The sequence below is a fragment of the Mastomys coucha genome, unplaced genomic scaffold (assembly GCF_008632895.1).
Source record: "Mastomys coucha isolate ucsf_1 unplaced genomic scaffold, UCSF_Mcou_1 pScaffold18, whole genome shotgun sequence".
Lineage (NCBI taxonomy): Eukaryota > Metazoa > Chordata > Mammalia > Rodentia > Muridae > Mastomys > Mastomys coucha.
The window spans coordinates 44,857,301-44,884,195 of record NW_022196900.1 but is presented as its reverse complement, the minus strand read 5'-3'; the positions used below and the strand labels follow the sequence as shown (position 1 = coordinate 44,884,195).

Below are 26,895 nucleotides of genomic sequence, written 5' to 3'. Positions count from 1 at the left end.
ATCTCAAAGTGCGATATTTAGGAGTTCACTGTATTTCATTTTCTCATGAGACATAAAAATTGTGTTATAAATAAGTAAAATAGCATAAAAAGTCAAAATTTAAGTACAATTTGAAAATTGAAACAAAAATTAGATAATCAAGCTAAAGATTTATTTTAATTAAAAACTTACCTTCTCTTTTCTCTGCCATGCACCTGTTTAATTCCTGTATTGTTGTTTTATCAATAGACATGTGTATTTTAAGCTCATCCAATTCATCTTGAAGATTCATCCTATGAAAATTTGAACAATTAACAATTACATAAAATGTATAAGTTAATGAACAGTGTAGTAAAAAAAAGCAGCAAAGACAATTGAGAAGTAGGGAATGGTAAAATAAAAGCAAAAATATAGTAATTAAAAATATTCATTAATTTTATCCAGCATACAAATTGATTTCTATGAGCATATTTTTTAGTACAAACTATCATCTGCATTGCAACTAACATGCCAAATACATAAAATAAAAACTTTATTTTTTTATTTTTGGTATTTTAAAGTATCTATATATTTCAATTTCAAATATATTTATATTTTATGTATATATTTATTTAAATACTTATACATTTATATGTAATCTACTATTAAATTATATAAAAATAATATATATTAAATTATATATTATTATTATATCTACTATTAAAGTATATAAAAATATATCATTAAATTTATATTTCTATATAAATAGATATATTTAGACATTTCTATTTCAAATTTATAAATTTGTATACTTCAATATATAGCCTAAACTTTGAATTCATAATTTTGCCTTGGCTTTCTCTATGCTAGGATTATTAGCACATAACATCATGACCAGCTAAAGAATTATTTGTGTATGGGAGGGGAGTTATAAGTGGGTACAGGGCAAAAACACTAGAACAGAGACCACAAGAGGGAGAAAAGTGTTAGGTGGAGAGGATGGGAGAGAGATAGGGAGGGAGAGGAGGGGAGGGAGGGCAGGCAACAGTACACATGTGACATGACCATGGACAGGAAGCAGTAAGGCGGGGAATGAGTAGAAGGGTGCAGCCCTGATTGACAGTGGCAGAAGGGGAAGAGAAGCAGATCTACAAAGACAATTCACTCATTTATGTTTGAAAATGTCATAATGAAATCAAGTACATGGCACTAAGGTTAATTTTATTAAGCATCATTTTTCAGAAGCTAGGAAGATGACTTAGTCTATAAAGTGCTGTACAATCAAGAGGATCTGACTTCTATTTCTCACACAGTGTAAAAAGTGTAAAAAGAGCAGTGTGTGCTTGTAATACTTGTGCTGGGGAGGCAGAGACAGAAGGATGCCAGGGATTTACTGGCAGGCTAGTCCAACTCCTGAAAAATCCTGTTTCTACAATAAGTCAGTGGGATGGAAGGGGAAAACAAACAAAACAAAACAACACCATAGTGGAATATTAGCTTTGGAGAGTATGAGAATCTGTTCTGTGAAGCAAACCCAGGACTGACTAAGGCAACATCAAGAGAAAGTCGCTTAAGGAGTCCACCATCTAGTATAAAAGATGATGATTGCAACATACAGTTTCAACACAGAAATATGAAAAAAAATGGGGTAAAAACCACAAACAGATAAATGAAACAAGGAAATGCAGGATCTGAAAGAGACTAGAGAGTAACAAAGGAGATGAGAAATAGATTGGGTCAAGCAGAAGTAAAAATAACAGAGCTTAAAGACAGATCTTTTGAATTGTTACTGTCAGAAAGAAACCTCTGACAGTAAGAGAAGTTAAAAAAGCTTGAAGAGAAAATGTAAAAAGCTTTTGGATACCCTTAAAAATTATATGTTCTGATCTCTGGCATACTGGAGGGAAAAGAAGTACAGTTTGGGATCAGAGAAAACCTCTTCAATAAGATAGTGGCATAAAACTGTCCACATCCTGGGGGAGACACAGTCATCCCAGTATAAGAAACATTTAGAACTTCAAATACATATTGATGCGCTTTATAAAACCAAGGACATGTTTTATTTGGGAACATGGGAAGGGGAGTTGAGAAGGGAATAGAGGCAGAGAAAGAGAGGGGGAAGAGAAGGACAGAGAAAGAGAAAGAGAAAGAGAAGAGGCAGGCCAGGAACATGCAGAGAGAGAGAGGAGAAAGGGGAAGGGGAGAGAGGTAGAAGAGGTTCAGAGAGTCAGAGAGTGAGCAAGGCCAAGCAGTCCTTTTTATAGCAAGGGACTGCTATACAGACCTATATGGTTGTTGGTAGGTAACTGTTAGGTAGAGCTTAGAAGGAATGCCAGCATGTAAGACCATAGACATCTGTCACCATGACATAGTATAGTTAAATTGTTAAAGTACAGGACAAAGAAGAAACACTACAATCTGCAAAAGAGTAGCATATAAAGACATTAGACCATGGTATATTTCTCTGGAGGAACTCTAAATACCAGAAGGGCATGGAGTCATGTATTTGGGTCCTGAAAAAATAATTTCTACCAAGACTGTTGTACCCAGCAAGGTTTTACTTCAAGAAAAGGCCTTCCAGGATAAGAAAAAATCAAGAGAACAACTCATGCTCATTAGACCGAAATTACTGAAGATGCATAAGGGAATCTTATGAGCTCTGTGGTGTTTAAAAGAGAATGGCCCCAATCAGCTAATATATTTGAATACTCGTCCCTAGTTGGTAGAACTGTTTGGGAAGCATTAGGAAGTATGCTGTGTGACACTAGAGGTGGGGGTGGGGTTAAGGTTTCAAAAGACTTGCACCGTTCCTAGTATACTCTCTGCCTCCAGTCTGAAGCAAATGAGCAATATATATATATTATATATATATATATATATATATTATATATATATACATTTCATATATATATGTATGTATATATATGTATATATATGTGTGTGTATATATATGTATAGTATATATAATATTTATATGTATATTTAGTATATTTATATATATTTAAAAGATATACAAGAAAGGAACATAGAGGAAATATGGGATATTATGAAAAAATAACTTTGAATTATATGCATAGTTGAGGGAGATGACTCCCCAGTTAATGTCATGGGTCATATGTTCAACAAGATCATAGAAAAAACTTCCCCAAAGTAAGGGATGAATAATCCATACAGATACAAGAAGAAATTAATATTTAGGACTTAGGAGAGGAGTGAGTACAGAAGGACTGTGAAAAGAGATATGAAACCATAATTAGGAAGATAGAAAGTACCACTGAGAATACCAAGGCCACTAAAACCATCACAGTAAAAATCACACATACATGTCAGTAGAAAGTGTAAACATCAATGGCCTCAATTCCGGTCAAAAGATACTGAGTAAATGATCCAGAAACAAAATCCCATCTATTTTTGCATTAAGATGTGCACCACCTTAGAGCCAAAGGAGAGACAAAAGTACTCATGTCAAGTGGGACCAGGAGACAAGCAGGTGTCACCATCCTGATGAATGACAAAATAAACATTAATAATAGTCATTGATGGTGATGATGGTAATAATAAAAAAATCAGAAAAGATGAAGACGGACATCATTCTAATCAAGTGAATGTTAATCAAGAAGATGTTAATATCCTAAATATATATGCACCAAACTCTAGGGTGGCTAATTTCATAACAAAATCTACAACTGAACTTAAAGACCCAGATAAACATAAGTCGATTGATAGCAGGTGATTTCAATACCCCACTTTCTCCACTTTGCAGGTCATCAGGACAAAAACTAAATAGAGAAACATCAGAATTCGTTATTGTATATCAAACCCAACAGATGGCAAGAAATATAAGAAGTAAGAGAAGTAAGAGAAAGAAGAAAACAATATAAAGAATCAACAATCTAACATCTGGTTCTTTGAGAAGATTGATGAGATGAAAAACCTTATCCCCACTAACTAACTAAAAGAAAGAGAAGGCCTAACTAACAGGATAAGAAATTAATATGGAAGCACCAAAAAATAATCAGAATATTATGAAGGAATATTTTTAAACCTATACAGCATTAGGGTAGAAAACATAAAAGAAATGGATGAATTCATAGAGTTATCCAAAAAATTAAACCAGGAAGAAATCAGAAATCTAAACAAACCTATACAATTGAGGAGAATGAAAAATATTGTTGTTAGAATAAGAATGGACTTCATTCACCCTGAGTGAGGTAACCCAATCTCAAAAGAACACACATGGCATGCACTCACTGATAAGTGGATATTAGTCCAGAAGGTTGGAATACCCAAGATACAATTCACAGACCACATGAAGCTCAAGAAGAACAAAGACCACACTGTGGATACTTTGGTCGTTCTTAGAAGGGGGAACAAAATACTCATGGAAGGAGTTGCAGAGACAAAGTTTGGAGCAGAAACTGAAGGAAAGGCCATCTAGTGACTGTCCCACCTGGGAATCCATCCCATATACAGTGATCAAACCCAGACACTATTGTGGATGCCAACAAGTGCTTGCTGACAGGAGCCTGATATAGCTGTCTCCTGAGAGGCTCTGCCAGTATCTGACAAATACATAAGTGGATTCTCACAGCCATCCATTGGATTGAGCATAGAGTCTCTAATGAAGGAGCTAGAGAAAGGACCAAAGGAGCTCAAGGGGTCTGCAACCCCATAGGAGGAACAACAATATGAACCAACAAGTACCCCCAGAGCTCCCAGGGACTAAACCACCAACCAAAGAGTACACATGGAGGGACTCAAGGCTTCAGCCTCATATGTAACAGAGGATGCCTCATGTGAGGCAGTGTAGGGGAATGCCATGACAGGTTAGCAGGAGTGGGTGGGTTAGTAAGTAGGGGGAGGGAGGATGAGATAATGGGATTTTTAGAGGGGAAATGAGGAAAAGGGATAAAATTTGAAATGTAAATAAAGAAAATATCTAATAAAAAAAACAAAAAAAGAATGGACTCCATAGATTCATATATTTGAATACTTGGTCCTCAATTGGTGGAACTGTCTGGGAAGTATGAAAATGTGTGGCTTTGTTGGAGGAAGGGTGAGCTTGGGGATGAGCTTTGAAGTTTCAAGAGCCTACACCATTCCAGTTGGCTCTCACTCTCTGTTTTGTGGTCCTTGTTTCAAAAATCAAGATCTCAGGTAATTTCCAATGCCTGTCTGCCCACCTGTTGTTATGTTCTGCACCTTGATGCTTATGGAACTACCCTCTGAAACTCTAAGCAAGTCCCCAACTACATCATTTCTTTTATAAATTGCCTTAGCAATGGGATCATGTGCTGGCTAGCTTTATGTCTATTTGACACAGGAGGTAACCTCAATAGAGAAAATGCTTCCACTAGATTGGTCTGTAAGGCATTTTCTTAATTAGTGACTAATGCTTTGGGTCATGGTGTTGTCACAGCTACAGAAATCCTAACCAAGTGAGATCCCTTTAGGGCAACAGAAAAGTAAGTAAGACAAATAGTAACAAAAAGCCTTGTAGCTAAAACATGTCCCAGATCCAATGGATTCACAGCAAAATTCTACACAGCATAGATCTACAACCAAAAGAATAAAAACAGAAGAAACATTCTCAAATTCCTTCTATGAAGCCAGGGGGCAGCACAGCCTCGGAGGAACTTCCACTTAAGGACCTAACTGAAGATTGCCAGAGAGCCTCAGGTAACAGCAGATAATGCCAGTCATTGGGGAAGACATGCTTGCTTGGGAGCAATGGGACAAGGGTGGAAGATATAAAGGGTGCTTGCTCCCTGAGGATTAATAGAGAAGCTTGCTTCAGTGGATGTTCTCACCTGCTCCTGCATCTGAGCCTTTGATCCCTCACCACCTCATCCTCATAGCCCAAGGGTGATATGGTCAGGAGGCAGGCAGTCCAGCATGTAAAGCAGCACGAGGCAACAAAAGGAGAAAGCCACATAAATGGACTTAAAGTCAGAAACAATTTACTAAGATCTTCTCAATAGATGCAGAAAATCATTTTGAAAATGTCTGATGTTTTCATGATAAAAGTCCTAGAAGGCTAGAGGAAACATATTTCAACATAATAAAAGCTATATATGAGAAACTCAAAGCCACCAAAAATTTAACTGGAGAAAATCTTGGAAGAATTCCACTCAAATCAGGAGCAAGACTAGGGATGTCCAAGATCCTCATTCCTTTTCAGCAATGTGCTTAAAATACTAACTGGAAAAATAAGTCAAGAGAAGGAAATTAAAGAGATATAAATAGGATAAAGTCAAACTATCCCTATTTGCAGATGGCATAGTATACATTAGAGATCCAATTACTTTTTTTAGTCCAAAATTCCAAATTCTTCCATATTTATCAAAAATTAAAATGGTCAGGTTCTTAATAGCAACAGACCACTCTCTGATACCAGCTTCTGTATTAGTGAGTTTTCTGTAACTGTGATAAAATGACCACTGTAACTTCAAGAAGAGTTTATTTGGGCTTACAGTTCCAGAGGACAAGTGTCTATCATGGTCAAGAAGCACGGCAGCAAGTAGCAGGCATGGTGGCAGGAGGGAGAACCTGAGACCTCACATCTGTAACTGGGAACACAGAGAGTGTGGGGGTAAGGGATGACACATTACACTGGAATTGGAATTGGAATTGGCACACAGCTTTTCATCTCAAAGCCCATCTCTGATGACACAGTACTTCCAGCAAGGCCACATCTCTCAAACCTCATCAGTGCCACCAACTGAGGACCAAGTGTTCAAATGCCCAAAACTGTGAGGGGCATTTCTTATTCAATTCACCATAATAATTATGTCAAAATTACTTGACAAGGATTTTTAAAGCAGTCATAACTAAAATTCTCCATGAAATGGTGGCAAACAATTCTATAATAAATGAAATAGAAACTCTCTGTTGATTAGTAGGTAACATAAAGAATACTCAAACAGAGGTTTTAAAACTAAAATTGCAATTAAAAAATTTACTGCATGTATATAATATTAGCTTGAAGACACAACAATAGAAATTCCCAAACTAGACACCCAGGATCAGAGGTGAGGAGGATACATCATCTGTCCCAACACTGGGAGTAACTGGGACCAGCAGGACCAGACACACAGGAACTCCCCTAGCCCAGTGGCTCAGGTTTCTTCCGATCTGTCTGAGCTGGTGCCCTGAGCAGACCTTGGGCGCAAACTCTGCAATCATTCCTAAAACACACAGAGGAAACTCTACTCCCAGGTGCTCTAACAAGCCTAGGGTCACAGGATCCCAGAATCACAAGACCACAGAGATAGCTTGACTCTGAAAAGTTCTGACACAATCAGGATCACAGGAAGGACAGGCTCAAGTCAGATTTAGCAAGGGCAGGTAGCACTAGAAATAACGAGATGTTGCGGGGCAAGCATAAAAATATAAGCAACACAAACCAAGGTTACTTGGCATCAGAACCCAATACTACCACCATTGCAAGTCCTGGACACACCATCACACTGGAAAAGAAAGATTCAGATATAAAATCACTTCTCATGATGATACGGGACTTTAAGAAAGACATAAGTAGCATCCTCAAAGAAATGCAGAAGAACACAGGTAAACAGCTAGAAGCCCTTCAAAAGGAAACACAAAAATCCCTTAAAGAACCACAGGAAAACACAACCAAACAGGTGAAAGAAATGAGCAAAACCATCCAGAATCTAAAAATGGAAATAGAAACAATAAAGAAATCAGAAAGAGAGACAACCCTGGAGATAGAAAACCTAGGAAAGAAATCAGGAGCCATAGATGCAAGCATCACCAACAGAATACATGAGATAAAAGAGAGAATCTCAGGGGTAGAAGACACCTTAGAAAACATTGACACAACAGTCAAAGAAAATGCAAAAAGCAAAAAGCTACTAACCCAAAACGTCCAGGAAATCCAGGATGCAATGAGGAGACCAAACCTAAGGATAATAGGTATAGGAGAGAGTGAAAACTCCCAAAGTAATGGGCCAGTAAATATCTTCAACAAAATTATAGAAGAAAACTTCCCTAACCTAAAGAAAGAGATTCCCATGAACATACAAGAAGCCTATAAAACTCCAAATAGTCTGGACCAGAAAAGAAATTCTCCCATCGCATAATAATAAAAACACCAAATGCATTAAACAAAGAAAGAATTTTAAAAGCAGTAAGGGAAAAAGGTCAAGTAACATATAAAGGCAGGCCTATCAGAATTACACCAGACTTCTCACCAGAGACTATGAAAGCTAGAAGATCCTGGGCAGATGTCATACAGACCCTACAAGAACACAAATGCCAGCCCAGGCTACTATACCCAGCAAAACTCTCAATTACCATAGATGGAGAAAACAAGATATTCTATGACAAAACAAAATTTACACAATATCTTTCCACAAATCCAGTCCTATAAAGGAAAATAGATGGAGAACATCAACATAAGGAGCAAAAATACACCCTAGAAGAAGTAAGAAAGTAATCTCTCAACAAACCCACACAAACCTAATTCCACCTACTATAACAAAAACAACAGGAAGGAACAATTACTTTTTCTTAATTTTAATGTGAAAATTAATATTACCAACATATCCTAATCAATTGAAATCCAAAAATATGAGGAATTAGAAATTTAATGACTGTCATCCAATGGTCTCTCTAATTTGGTAACTGGAGAAATAGGTCCAATATTATACAATCCATATACACTTTCAGTTTGTTTGTTTTTGACAGTGTCTTCCTGTGTACAACATAATGGTCTTGAGATCTTGTTTCTCCTATCTCAGCCTCTCTATTAGTAGTATTGTTTATTTCATATTTTTACACTATACTATGGTATTCAGAACAGCTTACATATTTTAAAAGTATTTATATACCCAAAAGAAATGTAGACAATTAAATTGGGAGGGGGTTTGTAAGAGAACAGCAAAGAGTAAGACTGAATGCTTTGCTTGACTTTTGTAACTCTTGTATCAAGTTACCACAGTAAGAGCCAAGATTTTAAGCTCTACTAAAATACAAAACAAACAAGCAAACAAAAACTATATATTTATGTTCATTTAAGAAAATATTAGTAGTGATGTATTATTTTGAAATATACATTTAATACATTTGGAGTTATTTAAAATTTATATTGAGAAAAACATGTATTTTCAGTATTGCTGTAGACAAGCATCTACATAAGACTGTTAAATTGATAGTTGTTTTATATCATACAACTTTTATAGTACTCATTTTTATTCTTATAATATTTTATAAATTTTAAATAGTATGACAAAAAAGATATTGTAGGTATTGAAGGGGGGTCTCTGGGAGGAGTTGGGGTACAAAAGGAAAACAAGAATTTGATTTAATTCTATTTACATAAAATATGTTTCTAAATGTTAACAAATTCAGATAAATTAAAATCATGTAACTTTTCTCATTATAATGCAATAAAACTTAAAAAAAATTCCCAAACTACAGAGATATGAAACAATGAAAATCAAGTGAACAGAGTCTTAGCACCTGTGGAACCATAGACTATCCAATGTCCATTCCACTAGAATCCTAACGGTGGAATAAAGGGAGCGTACTGCTTAAGAAAGTATTTATAGAAATAATGACCTAAAACTGTGAAGTTTGACAAATGTTCCCTAGTGTTTCAAAAAATTGAGAGACTACAAAATAAGCTACATCCAAAAAAATCCATGCCAAGACATCTTAGAATCAAATTTCTGAAAAATAAAGCAAAATAAGAAATTATTGGAAGTAGGAAACGAAGAAACGTTATCCTCAGGAGAAAAATTCTCCAGAGTGCCTTTCTCACCACAGACTAGGAGACAAGGAGGAAACAGCACAGTTTACAGATGCTTAATAATTGCTCAACCAAAGATAATCTCAAAGACGATGCAGATTAAAAATATAAAGCTGTAAAGACAAGATTCAAGGATAAAACCAGAAGAAAATAAATCCTATGGCAAGCTTATCTTTCACATACAATGATAATGACATAATGACAACATAAAAATTTAACTTCCTTCTAGACACTTAACAATGTATAATTAGACAGCAAAGTAAAGATGGTATCCGCATTGATAATAGCTCCCAAATCTAAATTCTTTGCCCTATATCTGACAAGAATCTTATTTTTCCTTTGCTTTTTTTTAATGTTCAGATAATAAAATTTTATTTTCTTTCATGATAAAAGATTATGCTCCCAGAAATTATTTACTAACCATATGACATAAATTAGAAATATGGTCACAAAAAGGCTAGTTTGTAATACTTTAAAAATATCATTAGATAGTACAATGGATTTAATCATATTTTAGAAATACATAATATTACATTTCTTCAGGTGTGTGTGCGCATGTGCACACTCATGCCCCTGCATACTTATGCATGTGCCCCAGTGTGCATATGGGAATCAAAGAACAATTTCTTTCAGGAGTTGTCTCACTCTGGAGCCCAGGATGGCCTGGGAGACATCATCTGCCTACCAACAGCTTCCTTTCCAAGTGTGCACCAGCAGGGCAGCTAACAAACATACAGAACAGGAAAGCTGCCCTATATCTAATACTAACAAAGTGGAAAAAATTCAAAGCAATGTAGGCATGCTCCTTTTTAAATGTAGGCTCAATGCAGTAAATGGTTTTACTTTTCCAAATAGCTCTGAGCTGCAGCACAATTCCAAAGTTCCTGCCTGATTCTCTTACTACAGGATTTGTGTTTTCAAAGGCTTTTTTTTTTCATAGTTAGACCTACGGCAAGGCAAAGCAATTCTGAAGAATCCAGTTGATTACTACCCCTGAGTTTAACACCTTTTGGAAAGCAGCAATCATTTTGACCATATGGTGTTTGTGAAATTCAGGTACTCAAATGAATGGAATAAAAAGAGTCTTGTATTAGGTACAAGACAAATATAATGAACTGATAATTTTGAACTGATAACAGTTCAAAGGCAATTTCTTAGTACCATTGGACATATATGTGCCATAAAACAAACTTAGGTCTATAATATTTAACTTATACAAAGGGATACAAATATTTAACTTATATACTAAGTGGAAAATAAAGTCAAATAGAAAAGAAAAATTTATAAAAATTTTAAAATATGGGATAAAATTTAGGTCAGAGAAATAATGCCTATATATAATATTAAAGCCATGGCACATAAAAATAAAATAATTCAGATTTTATTAAAATTTTCCATATCCAGTGACCTAAGAAAAGGAGAAGGCAATCTACAGAATAAGAAAAAAAATTAAAAGAAAGAAAAATATTTTAAAATCACAAGTGATTAAGGATATGTAACAAAAACTTCTAAAGCTCATTAGTAAGAATTATTGTTGAATTTGTTCAGTCTCAAGGTTATTAGTGTTGTGATGAAAAACCATGACCAAAACCAACTTAGGTAAAAAGGTTTTATTTGGCTTATGCTTCCACGTCACTGTTCATTATTACAGGAAGCCAGGACTGGAACTTTATCAAACAGGGCAGGAACCTGGAGGCAGGAGCTGATCCACAAGCCAGGAGGGATGCTGCTTACTGGCTTGTTCCACATGGCTTGCTCAGTGTGCTTTCTTATAGAACCCAGGACCACCAACCCAGGAATGGCGACACACATAATGAGCTGGGCCCTCCCCCATCAATTACTATTAAGAAAATTCTCCACAGGCTTGCCTAAACTGAGATCTTACGGAGGTATTTGCTCAACTGAGGCTCACTCATTTCTGATGATTCATGCTAATATCAAGTTAACGTTAAACAGGAAGCACAGTAACAAGTTAGATTTATAAAATAGGAACAGACTTGAAAGGCCATTCCTCAAAGATAAGAACACAGAAAATAAAAATATTTAGGGGTCTGAAGCTGAGGAGATGGCTTAGAGGTTTTTGTAAAAGCATATGCCCACGCAAGCCTGACAGGCTGGGTTCAGATCCTGGGAACCCCAGCAAAAGCTCGAAGCCTGGGCAAGTGAATGTGATCCCAGTACTCTTTTTGTACAATGGCACGCATTTTCACAAAAACACTAGACATCAGCTTCAACACTTTACAGAGTTGATATTTTGATTTATAATAGTCACTACTGAGAATATTGCTCAGTACAACATGCCAGAAATATGTTTTGGAACATCTAGGTAATTAAATTCTGCCCTAATCTCAAGCCAATCTCTATTTAATGACTTTTTTTTAATGAAGCAAGTCAACAACTCAAAAGAGCAGTTTTTTTTTTAAAAAAAATCTAAAACAAATACTAGATATTAAAATGTTAAAAGTGTTTGTTTTCCATGATAAAGAACATAAAACTCTGGATGTATATTAAACACTGCAATGTTTAGCATACAATAGTTCTATTTTTTGTTAGTTTCCTTTGTTTGACATAAAGTTTCTGTATACAGTCCTGGCTGGCCTGGAAATGACTACATAGATCAGGCTGGTCTCCAGCTTGCTTGCAAACCTCCTGCCTCTGCCTCACAAGTGCTGGGATGACACCCTGATCTATCATGCATGTGCTCTTCACCATTCTTTGCGAAAAATAATTTACTATTTTTTATTAAGTAAAATTTTACTGGAAAAATAACCATACCATAAATGGCTATTTATACTCACGAATTTAAACAGAGTTCCAAGGAAGTTTGTGATGGTTTAATGAGGACTCAGCATTTCCTTCAAAGAGCTGTTTATTGTGTAACAACTCTTCGGAGTAAACAGATTAAGCCTCTGAGAGCTCCCCAACTTTCTTTAGATGGATTCTTTACATTTTCTTTTATTTCATTAATGAGTAAAATATTTCCTAAATATATACATTTTTTCCAACATAATATTTTTATTATTTGAGAGTTTCCACATCATTCACTTCCCACTCCACTCAGGTGTGCCCCCAACCCTGTGACTTCCACCTAGTCAAAAAACAAACAAACAAAACCAAAAACAAAATAAAAAGCATCCAATTTGTATTGCCCATATACTCACTGGAGCATGGTCAAATTTCTGGTGGCTTGAGTCCTACCCAACCCACACCCTTTTCAGAAGCCATTACTAATGTAGAGCTACACACTTCAGCATCCTTATCACAGTAAGTTTTCTTCCATGGCTTCCAGTCTAGGCTGTTAGATGTTTTTGGAGGAGGGGGTACAGTAGTCATAGAAGCCATCTATGTCTCCATTTCTCAAATGATTCTGGAGTCATCAATGCTACCACATAAATAGCCTCCTTGCCTTTGACAGTCAGAGGGAACATGGATAATGGACTTCCACATGATTTCTGGCAATAACATGAACCATGAACTTCCACATGGTCTCTGTATTAGCATGCACCACAGACCTCAGGATGGTCTCTAGTGGCAGGATCAATGATGGACATCAAAATGGCACTCTGCTGCAACACAAACCTCAAACACCATCACAGGCCTCAGTGGCAGCACAGGACAAAGACATCAACATGGCCTCCTCCAGGGTAACATGGAACCGCAGACACCAATATGGCCCGCAATGGTAGCCCATGGATATCAACATGGCCTACTCCAGGGCAACATGGAACTGCAGACACCAATATGGCCCACAATGGTAGCCCATGGATATCAACATGGCTTGAGGTGGCAGCCCAGACCAAAAACATTTGCCTGGACTACAGTGGCAACACAGTTCACAGACCTCAAAATGGCATCAGATGGCAGTGTAGGCCACTCACACAAACATGAGCCCTGGTTAGAGCACAGCCCATGAACATCAACATGGCTTCCGGTGTGGCACAGACCACGGACATCCACATGGCCTTCAGTGGTAACATGGGCCATAAACATCAATAAGGCCCCACCTGCAGGAGGACCAAGGACAAGAATCCTTATATCCTTAGAGTTAACATCTATCTACTTGAATTTTCTTGAGTAGCTTAGCTCTAAGAGCTAGAGTAGGTGTCTCATTTAACTTAATTCATAAAAGATTAATGCAGTACTGGTACATGCTAAAACATGAATGAACTTTGGAAATATAATATTTAGTAAAATAATGTGGCTACAGAGATGATATGAAAAATCGAGAATAGGAAAATCTACAAACAGAGAATAGTATGTAATTGCCTAGGGCTGGAAAAGTAGTTGGAAGGATGGGTTGTATAGGCTAGAGGTAACAAAGATGTTCTAAAGATAACAGTAACTATAGATAGTACAGAAACCTTTGAATAGGCTTTGAATTATATGTAATATGGGAGAATTATATGGCTGATGAATTATATTTCAATAAAGCTATTTAAAATCATCAAAAAAATGTTTGAACCAAAAAAATTTATGTAGCCTGTAAAGCAAGTTTCATGTAAGAGACTTAGTTATTAGCATTTAATCTTCAGCTATAATAGAAAAAACCTGTATTTTAGGAGGTAAATGAGAATATACATTTAAATCTGACATGGTAATTTCCTCAAAAGTTTATCATTATATAGAATGCAGCTTATAAATAAAGAAGCTTTCTGCTTACAGCTAAGAATAATCAATGACATTTAAGCACAATAGGCCACATGATATTAAATTGTACCAAACTAAACAATATCATAAACAACTGACTTAAAAACTTCACAGTTCATATGTCAAAAATTCACTCTAAATGAAAAACCTAGTTAAGTAAAAGAAGAGGCTAATTATATTGGTATAATCTTTCTTTGTCTCAAAATAAAACAAGACAAAAAAATGTTCCTTCTTTGCCAAGCTGAATGTAATAGCCAGTGAATTATAAGATCAAGCAAGCAAACTGTGTGTTTTCTAAAATATGAGTATCCTTCATCAAGTTTTATACTTAGGGCAGCTAAAAGACCTATGTAGAGGATCAGCATTAAGCCCAAAGGACAGGTAGTGCAAGGCAAGAAAGAGAGCAATTCCCTCGTGTCTTCTGCAGGTCACTACCAAGGACCATGTTAGCAGATCCACACCAGACCCTTAACAGGCAGTTCTGCTGCTACCAGTAATTAGCTTGGACAGCTCTGGCTCCAAGAGTAGCAGCAAGGCTACACCATAATGAGCTCAGCTGGGATTAGCAGGACAGGGCAGGGAACCAAGAGAGCTCAGGCATTCTGCATTGCGTATATATCTAGGAGATCAAACAAGGATGGCTGGCTAGGTTATCCCCTCTCCACCTCATTCCAAAAATGAAGCAAGGCAGTGTCTAAAATACAGGCTAATGAAGAACGACACCCTCAACAGATGAGAGCCACATTAATTAATACAATCCCTAGATCATATTTTACAGTTTCTGTTAGAGCTAGCAAATGTGCAACTTGTTATTGCATGATTTTATATATATATATATATATATATATATATATATATATATATACACACACACAAACATACATATATATAGTCTTATTTATAAATTTCAGATAATTTCATTTTCAAGTTTTAAAATGAGCTTCTCTAATAGACTTTGAGTAACAAAAATAAATCTCAGATTATTTACACAATTTTCTCTTATTAAAAAGAAACTCACTTTTGAACCATCAACTCCTGGTTTTCTCTTTTGAAATATGCCAGCTCATTCCAGACAGCATCAGAATCTTCTTGACGAAGTTGTTCAGGATCTGCTCGCTTCATTTTTCTGGTTTCAGCCCTATTTTTAAAGTAAAAAACTGCATATTAAAAGTGGTATAAAAGTTTATTTATATGTTCCTTAAAATTCATAACTATCTATGAATTGAGACCAAATCTCAATTACTAATTTAATTTTACTACTTTTTAGATGACTTTCCTAATACCTAAGCATGTAAAAGTTAAAGTCCTATATCACAATTTCCTAATGCGAAATTGCTACTATGAAAAGCAAACTTTTAAGCAGACATATGATATTAATAAACCTAGGGCTTTATTTCTCTCATTTATTCTAGTATAAAAGTAATAAAACATACACTGTAGGATTGTAAGTCTACAAAAAGAGACCACAGCAATTGATTCATCTAGAATTTGCTGACATCTGATCTGCATGTGGTAAAGATGCCCTATCACAGACTCATTATTAATGGTGACTGTGTCAAAAAGCAGATTGTGCTCTTTGTAGCTACCACTGCAAGCTGGGTGAGCAGAGGTTAACGCTAGGGAAAGCTGCTTCATCACTGCTTTACTGAGACAAGATGTGAAACATTTCCCATTCTTCAAAGGAAGAGGTTAGAAGTGACAATTATCTACCAGCGAGGCCAAATGCCCTTTATAGTTTCATTTTCTGTACATGAAACGAACTTCACTTTTAGTTTCTAAAAGTGCTGTACTGGCCGATTTAGAAACTACCTCTCTACAGAACAGACCAATGTGTATCATCAACAGTGCCCTAAAGGATCCATCTCAAAGTGGGAGGGAAGTAGATTTGCTATGCTCATCCAGTCCTTTGCCCTCTGTTGATACTGTTACCAGGGGAGCAACTCACCACTAACCAAGATCTGAACACCTGTTCAGGGCAATTGAACTGAGACTGCCAATTCATTCAGATAAGCCGAAGTTTAAAAAAAAACTGATGGATAGTAAAGATGTTCAAATTGCAGACTAGGTTGAAATAGTTTTAAGATGGTTAACTATACATGTAGTTTTCACATTTCTACTGTCTTTCCATTAAAATGTAAATACTATGGGGGTTATAAAATTTTTACACCAGTATTTTATTTATTTAAAAGCAGTTCTTCAATAATACAGATATTATTAACTGGGTTTCCTTTGACTTATATACATTTATTAAGCTATTCTATTGATAGTAAAGAGATATACTACTCATAATCACCTCCTGCCAGTGTCATCTGTAAATGATAAGAAAATCTATAGTTATGGCTAGCACATTTTTCTGTTTTCATTTGTTATGTTCTCCCCTAAAATATTCATAGTAAAGATTTGACTATCAAATAATTTCTCTAAAACTAAACAAAAGCCATTAAAACACCTATATAATGCCCTCCATTCCATTTAATATTTAGGGAGATGCCTTTATGAGCTATGTAACTCACATGCTACTGTCTTCTTCCCACTGTTTTAATTGCTCTTTTACTGCTCTGTAGTTGGTGTGTAACATCTGTAGCCTTTCCTTGCGTTTTTCATGGGCATCTCTTAGCTCATCATTTTCTTGGCTCTATAGAACACAGAAAGCAAGTATACATTTATGAAATACTATTGATATAATGCATCTAAAATTACTCATCTAGGGATGAAACTGGAAGGAAGGCCATCTGAATCAGTGAGTGTATTTATAATACTTACTTAAGCCAAAACCATTTTTTCCTGTAGTCAAAGAACAGGCTCGCTTGATCCATTCAATCAATTCACTGAATTTTTTGTGCACTTTACATAGTTTGGAGACATACAAATATTCCTACATTTATTTTAGAAATGTTTATATCTTTTCTGTATTAACAACACAAGGATTTGTCCATGCACAAATGAAAATTATTTTATTAAACTATATGGATATTAATCACAGTAAGATCAATTCTTAATGCCACAGATCCATAATTTATATGTAATAAAGCACAGAAATTTCACAAAGGGAAGAAACCAATGGACTTATGCTATAAACAGTATAGTTTAATGTTAGGTTCTACCATGAAGACTGGAAGCGGAGAAAAAATCTTATTAGTTTTGAGGCATAGCATATGAGGGAACTGCTGGTTAGATATAGTCATGTCACAAAGACCAATTTGCTGGTCTTTGGAATTATATTAATGTTACTGCACTAATTATGAACTCTGTTTCTCAAACTAAAACAAGTGACTTCCTCAGTTTTTGTTCCCCATGAGATACTCAACTGGGAGGGGACGAAAGCATCTAGGGACTGGAAAGACTGTTCAGTAGTTAGGAGTGTTTGCACCCATATGGAAACTCATAACCATCTGCAACTCCAGTTCAATAAGATCTAACATCTTTGTCTGGCCTTCATGGGTACCAGACACACACACACACACACACACACACACACACACACACGGGGTGGGGGGAGGAGAAATACTCATACTCATTGAATAAAGTATAAACCTTTAAACCACACTCGTACTATTGTACAATGAAGCTCTACAATAAATTGCTAGAAGAAACAGGTTCTCTCCAGCTTACAGCAATGTAAAATGTGGGATTCCACACTCAGATTTGGATTACATTCTGACAGACTTTTCCACTAGCTGAATAATCTTACAAACACAACTAAATTCAACTTCTTTTTCTACAAAACCAGAATAGTAAACAAAGGCTTACAGACAGAAGCCTAGTAGAGGGCCTTCCCTAGAGAGATGCACAGCAAAAGTGAGCATCTCTTATCATCCTCTCTCCAGGTATTCACAGTGATGCCTTTATCCTGTAGAATTCATTATGTCCTTGACCACTTACCTCTCATCTAAATTGGAAGGTAATATTTATAGTTTGTATTACTTTATTTCAATTCTTCTCATGAGTATCAATACTTTTTTGCTCTGCTTTTATTATACTTCGAGTAGAATTCTAAGTGACTATTAAAAGTATTGGTATGTGCATACCAAGAAGTATTTTATATCATAGAGAAATAGAAATTTTTGATAAAGAAAAGTAAAGTACAAAAATGACATTGCCTGTCTGGAGTGTACAGAAAAAGTATTATCTAACAGAATCTTTAGAATATTTTCAGACAATTGCTGTAACTTTGTTAAAAGGAAGCATATTCTAATACCTAAAATAGCCATTAAAATTTTAAGATAGTGGCAGACATTTAAATTTATTGTGCATCGGATTCTTCATATTTAAAATAGAAGATATTTCTATGTCTTATAGGACACAGAGAATAAATTAAAACTTGAATTTTTCATACTACATCTACTAAACAAACTAAATATCAGTTCTCTTAACATGGTGTGTTAAAAATTTCTTAATAAATTTCCAATAAGAAATTACCTATAAGAAATGTTTACAAGAGATTAAGGTCAAAATATTTCTCAAAACCTGAACTACGTAAAAATCTTCTGCAATAGCTGGCTTTAATTATTCTTCACAGGATCAAATTTATGCCCCCAAATCTCTTATTTTACAATTAATTTTTGAAAACTTCTTATAAGTATTTTGCTTTTCTATGGTAATCAATATCTGTAGCTCAATAGGATAAGAAATTTTTATAGGAGACCAATGAACTTTGTTTTAATTTTATTTGCCTCTTTATTGCTTCATTGATGTATAATATTCCAATGCTTATATTACATTTATAAAGTTCTTAAAATTTCACGTGATGGCTCACACCACCTGTAATGAGATCTGATGCCCTCTTTAGAAAAAAAAAAGTTCTTAAAATTTAACCTATTAAAATAGGGGACTCATATTAAGCTTTATAAATCAATATAATATATGCAATTAATGTTAATGTTTAAATATACTTTCATACACATATATGATGCTATGGAACACATTTGTCTTCCTTCAGAAACAGAATTAAAGTGTTATAAAATATAAACATAAGATACATTTCATTTTTCCCTATCTTAATACATTAAAACAGATAAAATCTAAGTTTGTATGGTTACTTCTAAAGAAACAATGAAAAGAAATAGCCAAAGATGCTTTATAACCTCACATATCGAGCTTAGACATGAAATCCTAATTCTTTTTTTAATTGGATATTTTCTTTATTTACATTTCAAATGTTATCCCCATTCCAGGTTTCCCTCCCTCTCGGAAACACCCTATCACATCCTCCCTCCCCCTGCTTCTATGAGGGTGTTCCTTCACCCACCCACTCCCACCTCCCCACCCTTGATTCCCCTACACTGGGGCATCTATCAAGTCTTCACAGGACCAAGGGCCTCTCCTCCCTTTGATGCCTGACAAGGCCATCCTCTGCTACATGTGCAACTAGAACTATGTGTACTCCTTGGTTGATGGCTTCTAATTCTTTAAGTCCTATTCCATATATAATATTGAAAATAAAAATAACAGCATTTTATCAGAGGTATATTGCCACAACAATTTATACTGTAAAGTCAAGTATAAGAAATGATACATTTTATATTATTAACTACCAAATCTTCCTAAAGGGCACACAAATATTTTAAGAGGAGCCATGAATTAGATTCATTCATTAGATCATTCTAAAAAATATTTACTAAATACTTTCTATACACTTTGTTTTGAAATGGCTAGGGACACTGAAACATTAGAAAACAGAAACTAAGTAAACTGTATTAAGTGACTTTCCTCAATATATTTGCATATTTTCTTTTTTCCTTTTTTTATTTCATAAGAGCAGTAGAGATTCTTGATCTAGTCTTCTGGTTAGGTTAAAGGCTCCTCTGTGAGAGAAGATGAATTAGAAATATAAACTCTGTTCAAAAAGCAGTGATTTGAGAAAACGTTAAGGGAAGTCAGTAAAATGAATATTTTTTTCTTTGCTTTTATTTTTTTGTGGATGTGGATTCATTTTTTGTTTTTTACTTATTTTTTTTATAGTCCAGTCACTATTCTCCTCCTGGTCCGGCCCCCTACTGTTCCTTATCTCACATCACATCTCACCCTCCCCACTCCACCCCCACCTACCCCCCAATCCCATTCCCCACTCCCACCCCCATCTTCAAGAGGATGTCCCTCTACCCCAACCAGGCCTCCCAACTCCCTGGGGCCTCATGTCTTTCAAAGGTAGGTGCCTCTTTTCCAACTGAGGCCAGACCCTGCAGTCCTCTGCTGTATATGTGTTGGGGGCCTCATATCAGCTGGTGTATTCTGCCTGGTTGGTGGCTAAGTGTCTGAGAGATCTCAAGGGACCAGGTTAGTTGAGACTGTTGGTCTTCCCATGGGGTCGCCCTCCTCCTCAGCTTCTTCTAGCCTTTCCCTAATTCAACCACAGGGGTTCCCGACTTCAGTCCAATAGTTGGGGGTAAGCATCTGCATCTGACCCTTTCAGCTGCTGTTGGGTCTCTCAGAGGACAGCCTTGCTAGGCTCTTATCTGTACGCAAACCATAGCCTCAGTAATAGTGTCAGGCCTTAGAGTCTCCCCTCGAGATGGGTCCTAATTTGGGCAGATAAGTGGACTGCCTTTCCCTCAGCCATTTCTCCATTTTTGTCCCTGTAGTTCTTTCAGACAGGAACAATTCTGAATCAAAGTTTTTGACTATGGGATGGCAATCCCATCCCTCCACTTGATGTCCTGTCTTCCTGCTGGAGGTGGACTCTATGAGTTCTCCCTCCCCATGGTTGGCATTTCATCTAAGGTCCCTCCCTTTGAGTCCTGAGAGTCTCTCATCTCCTGGGTCTCTGGTACATTCCAGAGGGTCCCCCACCACTTCCCATTCCCATGCCCATGCCCCACCCCCGAGGCTGCATATCTCCATCCATTCTGCTGGCCCTCAGGGATTCTCTCCTGTCTCCCTTCTTCCCCATACCTGATCATGTTTCTTTGAGAATTTCACGCATGTTAGATAGATACTGAAGATGGTGACTTAGAAATAGAAATAAAAAAGAATAATCTGATCTTAGCAGAAGCAGATTGTCCATAATCTCAACAATGAAAGACACCAATCTCTCTGCCAGAGAGAAAAGGGTACACCTGAGGTATAGGGAGGGTTGGGGCTAAGAGGGTGGGAAAGATTCCATCTGTGGGTCAGTTTTCCCTGCAGTCTGAATGCAGTACAAGACAGAGCTTGGTAAACTATCTTCTCACTAGCTTCCATGGTTGTCAGTCAAGTCAGCTGTCATGCACAGGGCTTTTCAGCCCGTTTGAGGCTTTCTGCTCATTAGCACTTCAAGAGATGCATTCGATATATTCAGTCATATTCACCTCTACTTCCCTCCCTAACTCCTCCCAGATTCCCTGTTATATGCTCTCTTCCAACTTTATGTTCTCTCTATTCTTTCTATAATGATCCAGTGAGTCCAAATAAAATAAAATAAAATAAAAAATAAAAAATGATCTCCAAGGACTGCATTATGGATACTTAATTTAATCAAAACGTATAAATTCCATATGTATCAGGACTATGAAAATATACATACAAACTTTATGTCTTAGTCAGCATTACTTGTCAACTTGACAAAGCTTAGAGTCATGTGGAAGGAAATTCTTGATTGAAGAATTGCTTAGGACAGTTAAGGCCTGTGGGCCAGTCTGTGGAGGATTATCTCGATTCATAACTGATATAAGAAGGTCTAGCCTGTGGGTTGTGGCATCCCTAGGCAGATAATCTTGAACTACAAAAAGAAAGCTAGCTAGATAAGAGCCTGTAAGCAAGCCAGCAAATAGCTGTCCTCCATGGATTCTGCTCCAGGGTCCTGTCTTGATGCCCCTCACTGATGGACTTGGTGTGAATCTATCTTCAAAGGTGGATACACTGATAAAAATTCTTCAGTGAATACAGATTTTGTTGTTGTTGCTGTTGATCTGATACCCTAATTACAATTTTCCTTGGACTTACAACACCCAAAGAGCCTCCTTAGGCACCTCAGAGTCTGATACAATATCCAATGTTCACAATCTTTAGAATGTATTAACAAAAACCCATTCTCTACCAAAGGGCTAAGAATGCAATCAGATAACATTTGAGGCCTGTGGTTGAGATTCCTCTGCCTGCTCTAACTGCCCACACACTGTCCCTATCAATGTATTTTTCAAGTGCTCTAATTTTTAACTTTCTCTGTTCTGCTATAAAAACTCCATGAAACTATTACCTCATTGGGGGGTGTATTTGCGGAGATGTAAATATATGTTTTTAGGCTATGATCACTCAAAGGTCACAACAAAATTTCAACATATACACATATACATACATACATGCATATATATATATATATATATATCCATATATTAATGGGTAATAGCCTAAAAATCAAGAAATCAGAACAAAATATTTTAAAATCCAGATAGCTTTATAAATCAACCTTCGTCCACTTATTCTTCCAGAATAAAAACTAAAAAACTATGTTATATCCTAATCCTGATGTGTCAGAATATGCTTTTTTGATATAGGATTTATATGAAGGTAATCAACTAAAAATAAGGTCATTATGTGGGCCCTAATCTAATATAATTCTAAAATGATAAAATACAGACACAGAGAAAAAGACATGTATAAAAGACAATGCGAAGACATGGAGGATGCCACCTATAAGGCAAGGATAGCTAAGCAACAAGAAATGAGGAAGAAGCAACAGAACTGACACCCAGTAATCAGAGGGACTAGTCTGGCTGACACTTTGCTATTAGACTGGGCTAGTCTGAAACCCCACAACAATACATTGCTATTGTATAAGCCACCCAGTTTGGGGTGATGCCTTACAGAAGTCCTGGAAAAACAAACTCATTCATTCCCACTGTTACTATTTGCAGTGTTGGCTACAGAAGCCAAAGCCTTATATGTTTTGAGCCAGTATTCTCCACTGGGCAGTATCCACCAAGCTTCATGTGAAAAAGTTAACCTCTATTATGAGTTATTAAGACAGCAGGAACTTAAGAGTGACTATAGTGCTTGGAGGTCTGGCCTATGTGAGATAGCAAGATTAAAGCAGTCTTTTTGGGGGGTGTTATTTTTATTTTGTTTGTTTGTGTCTGTTTGCTTTTCTATGAAGTCTGTAAGACTGAATAACTATGGCTTAGGAGGAAAAGAGAGGAAGGGTGTTCTTGTTACTCACTGTCATATACTGCCTGCAGAAGGTTATCTCCATATAGGACCTCTCCATGTGCAGGAATTGGTATCCTAAAGAAATCTCTTTTCTGTGCTAGCTACAAATCTCTGAAACTGTGTTAGTAGCAAAAGAATGCATTAATTAGTGATTAAAATATATAGCATTCCTCAATCTCTTGAAAACCTCAGTTTAAAAAAAAAGATTTTCCTCTCTGCTTGACTATTTCTGAGATGAGATGCTGATCTTCCCTTGTATTTGGTCTCAAAATGATATTTAAACATGAACTTACACAATGAGTTCTGTTTCTACAGCCTTAAGACTCAGACTGGAACTATGTTTGGATCTTTTAGACCTCCAGTTCCTAAGTACATATCTAGAACTTCTCAGCTTCTGTTACTGGCTGAATCAATGACAGTTTAATGTAAATAATCCCATATAAAAATAGAATCTGGATCAATATACGTGAATATATATGTGTATGCCTACACCTATGCATACACATGTATACACCTACATATAATTAACTATGTTATAGGAAACTATAACTAATACTAACAACTTCCCCCCGTAAATATGAGTTAGAATTTATTTGCTCTCAAAGGCAAAGCAATAAGGTACATGCTTCTTAAAATGAGCAGAGGAGGAATTTAAATACATGGCATGTTCTGTAATAAATTCAGTTGAAATAAAAAACATAATACATAAAATATTTATTTAGTATTTTCACTGTGTTTGCATTTATCTGTTTTGGGTTTGCATGCTTGGAAATTGAATTAAAGGCTGTATATGTATTAGGTAAGTGTTCTACCGGTGAGCTGCATAACAAGCTCTACCTGGTTCTCATGTAGAAGTAACTGACCAGTAGGCTCCGTTACCAAACCCATTAGGTTTAGAATCATTTAGGAGACAGACCTCTTGGTATGTCTGTGAGGTGAGTTTCAGCTGAGAAGGGAAGCTACACTCTGAATGAAGCAGCACCATCATCCCAGGATGGAGTTCTCAGACTAACACCACTTCATGTTCAGTGTTTCCCCTATAAAAAAATTACCCTACTACAGCATCTATAAGTGATCTAAGTGAAGTGAATATAGTGCTTAACTCAATTTAGTCTTAAAACATATATAATGAACAACAGGAAGCTCTCTTTTCATTATGTATAGTGTTGTACTTTTGTGTCTAAATTAGTGTAAGAAATTTATTGCAATTTTATTTGAAATTAATGAATACATATTTCATTTTCAAGTAGTAAATTTTGCCCACTTTATATTCCTAAGAAACCTGTTTGAAAGACTGTATGTTTTGACATAATACTTAAAATCAGAAAGAAAAATCAGCAAGTAGTAATTTGTGAACTATATACTTGCTCTGTTTATATTTATCGTTGAGTGGTTATGATTAAAGAGATGGTTTAAAGTTCACCTTTAGCTGTAGCGTCTTCTCCAAGTTCTCAATCTTTCTTTCAGCCTTTCTAAGCCTCCTTAGCTCCTCGGAGTCCATGAAACAGCTCTTTGGGGACAAAGACCTTGACCGTTTCACAGGTGGTTCCTCGGGAATAAAACAAGGACATGGTTGAACTGGCTGAAACACTGGATTATGAAAGACATGCAAAATTAAAGAACAAGTAATTTTGAATACTAATAATGAATTATAAAAAAAAAAAAGTCCTGCATGGAATACCCGAGAAATAACAAGCGAAATTACCACAGTGCTACAGCTAAAGGTTTCTCTGTGACTCGTTAATGAGAATATTCATTTACATTTACATTGTTTCTTTCAGAATAATGATGTCCCATTAGGGAAGACTAAAGGGTTATAGACTCAGAAATGCAAGAAACCTCATTACAAAGGAGGGGATAGAGGCTGGTCTAATTGCTCTATAAGGGTCCAAGGTTACACTTGATAGGACAACCAGAAACAAGAGGGAAAGGATTTTTTCCCCTTTGAAATAGTTTAACACACTGTGAAGTTGAAGGAACAATATGCTTGAGGAATATAAATACAACAGACAGTAGATCTTATACCATAATGACCATATGGTCATTAACTGTAATGTGGCTAACTAGAGACAAGAATGTGTGTTTATATTATGTAGCTTCATATACCAATCTGGAGACAGAATGCAGGAAAATGACTATAAACCTGGGCAGCAGTGTTCTCCTTTTATGCATGTCCATACAAAATAGAAAAAGAAAATGTTTAAAACATGCCTCTCCTTCCTTTTCTTGGCTTTGGAGATCAAACTAGTATATTTTCAAACTTCAGCAGTACAGCAAACAACTAAATGTGGGTTTTTAATCTTATGAATGTTTTCTTTCACTAAAATAAGGCATGAGAAGCTATTTCAAAATGATAAGAGCTACAAAGGGCAATAGCGATATTGTGATAAATAAAATCCACACTTCTGGAAAATACTAGCAATATTATAAGGCACAGATAAGAACGCCATGGCTTCACCAATCAGTCTCATTGAAAATGTTTCCTTTATCAGGGCAGCTTGTTCTAAGCATTAAAAGCACAGAAGAAAACTGGAACCCCAAACAATCATCCTCAACATAGGGTCTGTGTTTCAATGTAAGAGGTGTGAGGGGAAGTCTAAAACACCTGCCTTTAGGGAAAAGGCACTTCAACTTATCTGTGACCTTTCTATGCTATTTCTATAATACATAGATATTTGTATAGATATCTAAATACTCTATAGCATATTCTGCTACATAACATAAATATATAGTGCATACCAAAAAAAAAGAAAAACAGAGAATGTAAAAATAAATATGCTGTGTAAAATTTGTTGTTTTAACTTTATTGCTAACCTTTAAATCTGCCCCCCAAGAAAGAAGAAAAACAAAAAGCTAATTAAGGTATTTCAGTATTTGATATTTCAATGTCCTGTACTTTACATATAATACAGAAACAAAAATGGATTATAATATAAATTTCATTCTATTTAAAATTAGAAATTTAATTAACTACATATTACAATAAACTCTATTAGATAGTTTAAGAATCCTTAACAAAATAATTAAAGGTTTTAGTTTATATATATATATCCATATATATATATATATATATATATATATATAACACACACATATATACATATGTATAAATACACACACACACACACACACACACACACATATGGAAATAAATGCATGCGTCTCATTGCTTTCTGACTCCTCCCTTGCCCTGCCCGCCTCCTCCTGACAATGACTAAGATGATAAACATCTCTACCTTGTGTTTTCCTTCAGTCCCCTTCTCTGAAAAATCCTGGTCACAAGATCTATTCTCCATCAATTTTTCATTTGCCACTTTCAGTTTCTTCTGTAAATACTCAATTTCAGACTTTTGTGAGATCATTAATGTTTCCCAGCTTGATAATGGTACCTGAGA

At 35.8% G+C, this 26,895-nt stretch overlaps 1 protein-coding gene across 2 annotated transcripts in view; it reads right to left on the bottom strand.

Moving 5' to 3' along the window:
* The window catches only part of Cntln (centlein), a 241,922-nt gene that overhangs the window by 90,178 nt on the left and 124,849 nt on the right, over positions 1-26,895 (bottom strand). For both annotated transcript variants that reach the window (XM_031377791.1, XM_031377792.1), the window contains exons 9-13: positions 26,737-26,889; positions 24,924-25,049; positions 16,891-17,012; positions 15,396-15,515; positions 172-272 (exon numbers count right to left, since the gene is read on the bottom strand). In XM_031377791.1, the coding sequence (XP_031233651.1) occupies positions 172-272; positions 15,396-15,515; positions 16,891-17,012; positions 24,924-25,049; positions 26,737-26,889 (622 nt within the window). The remainder of the gene's footprint in view (positions 1-171; positions 273-15,395; positions 15,516-16,890; positions 17,013-24,923; positions 25,050-26,736; positions 26,890-26,895) is intronic.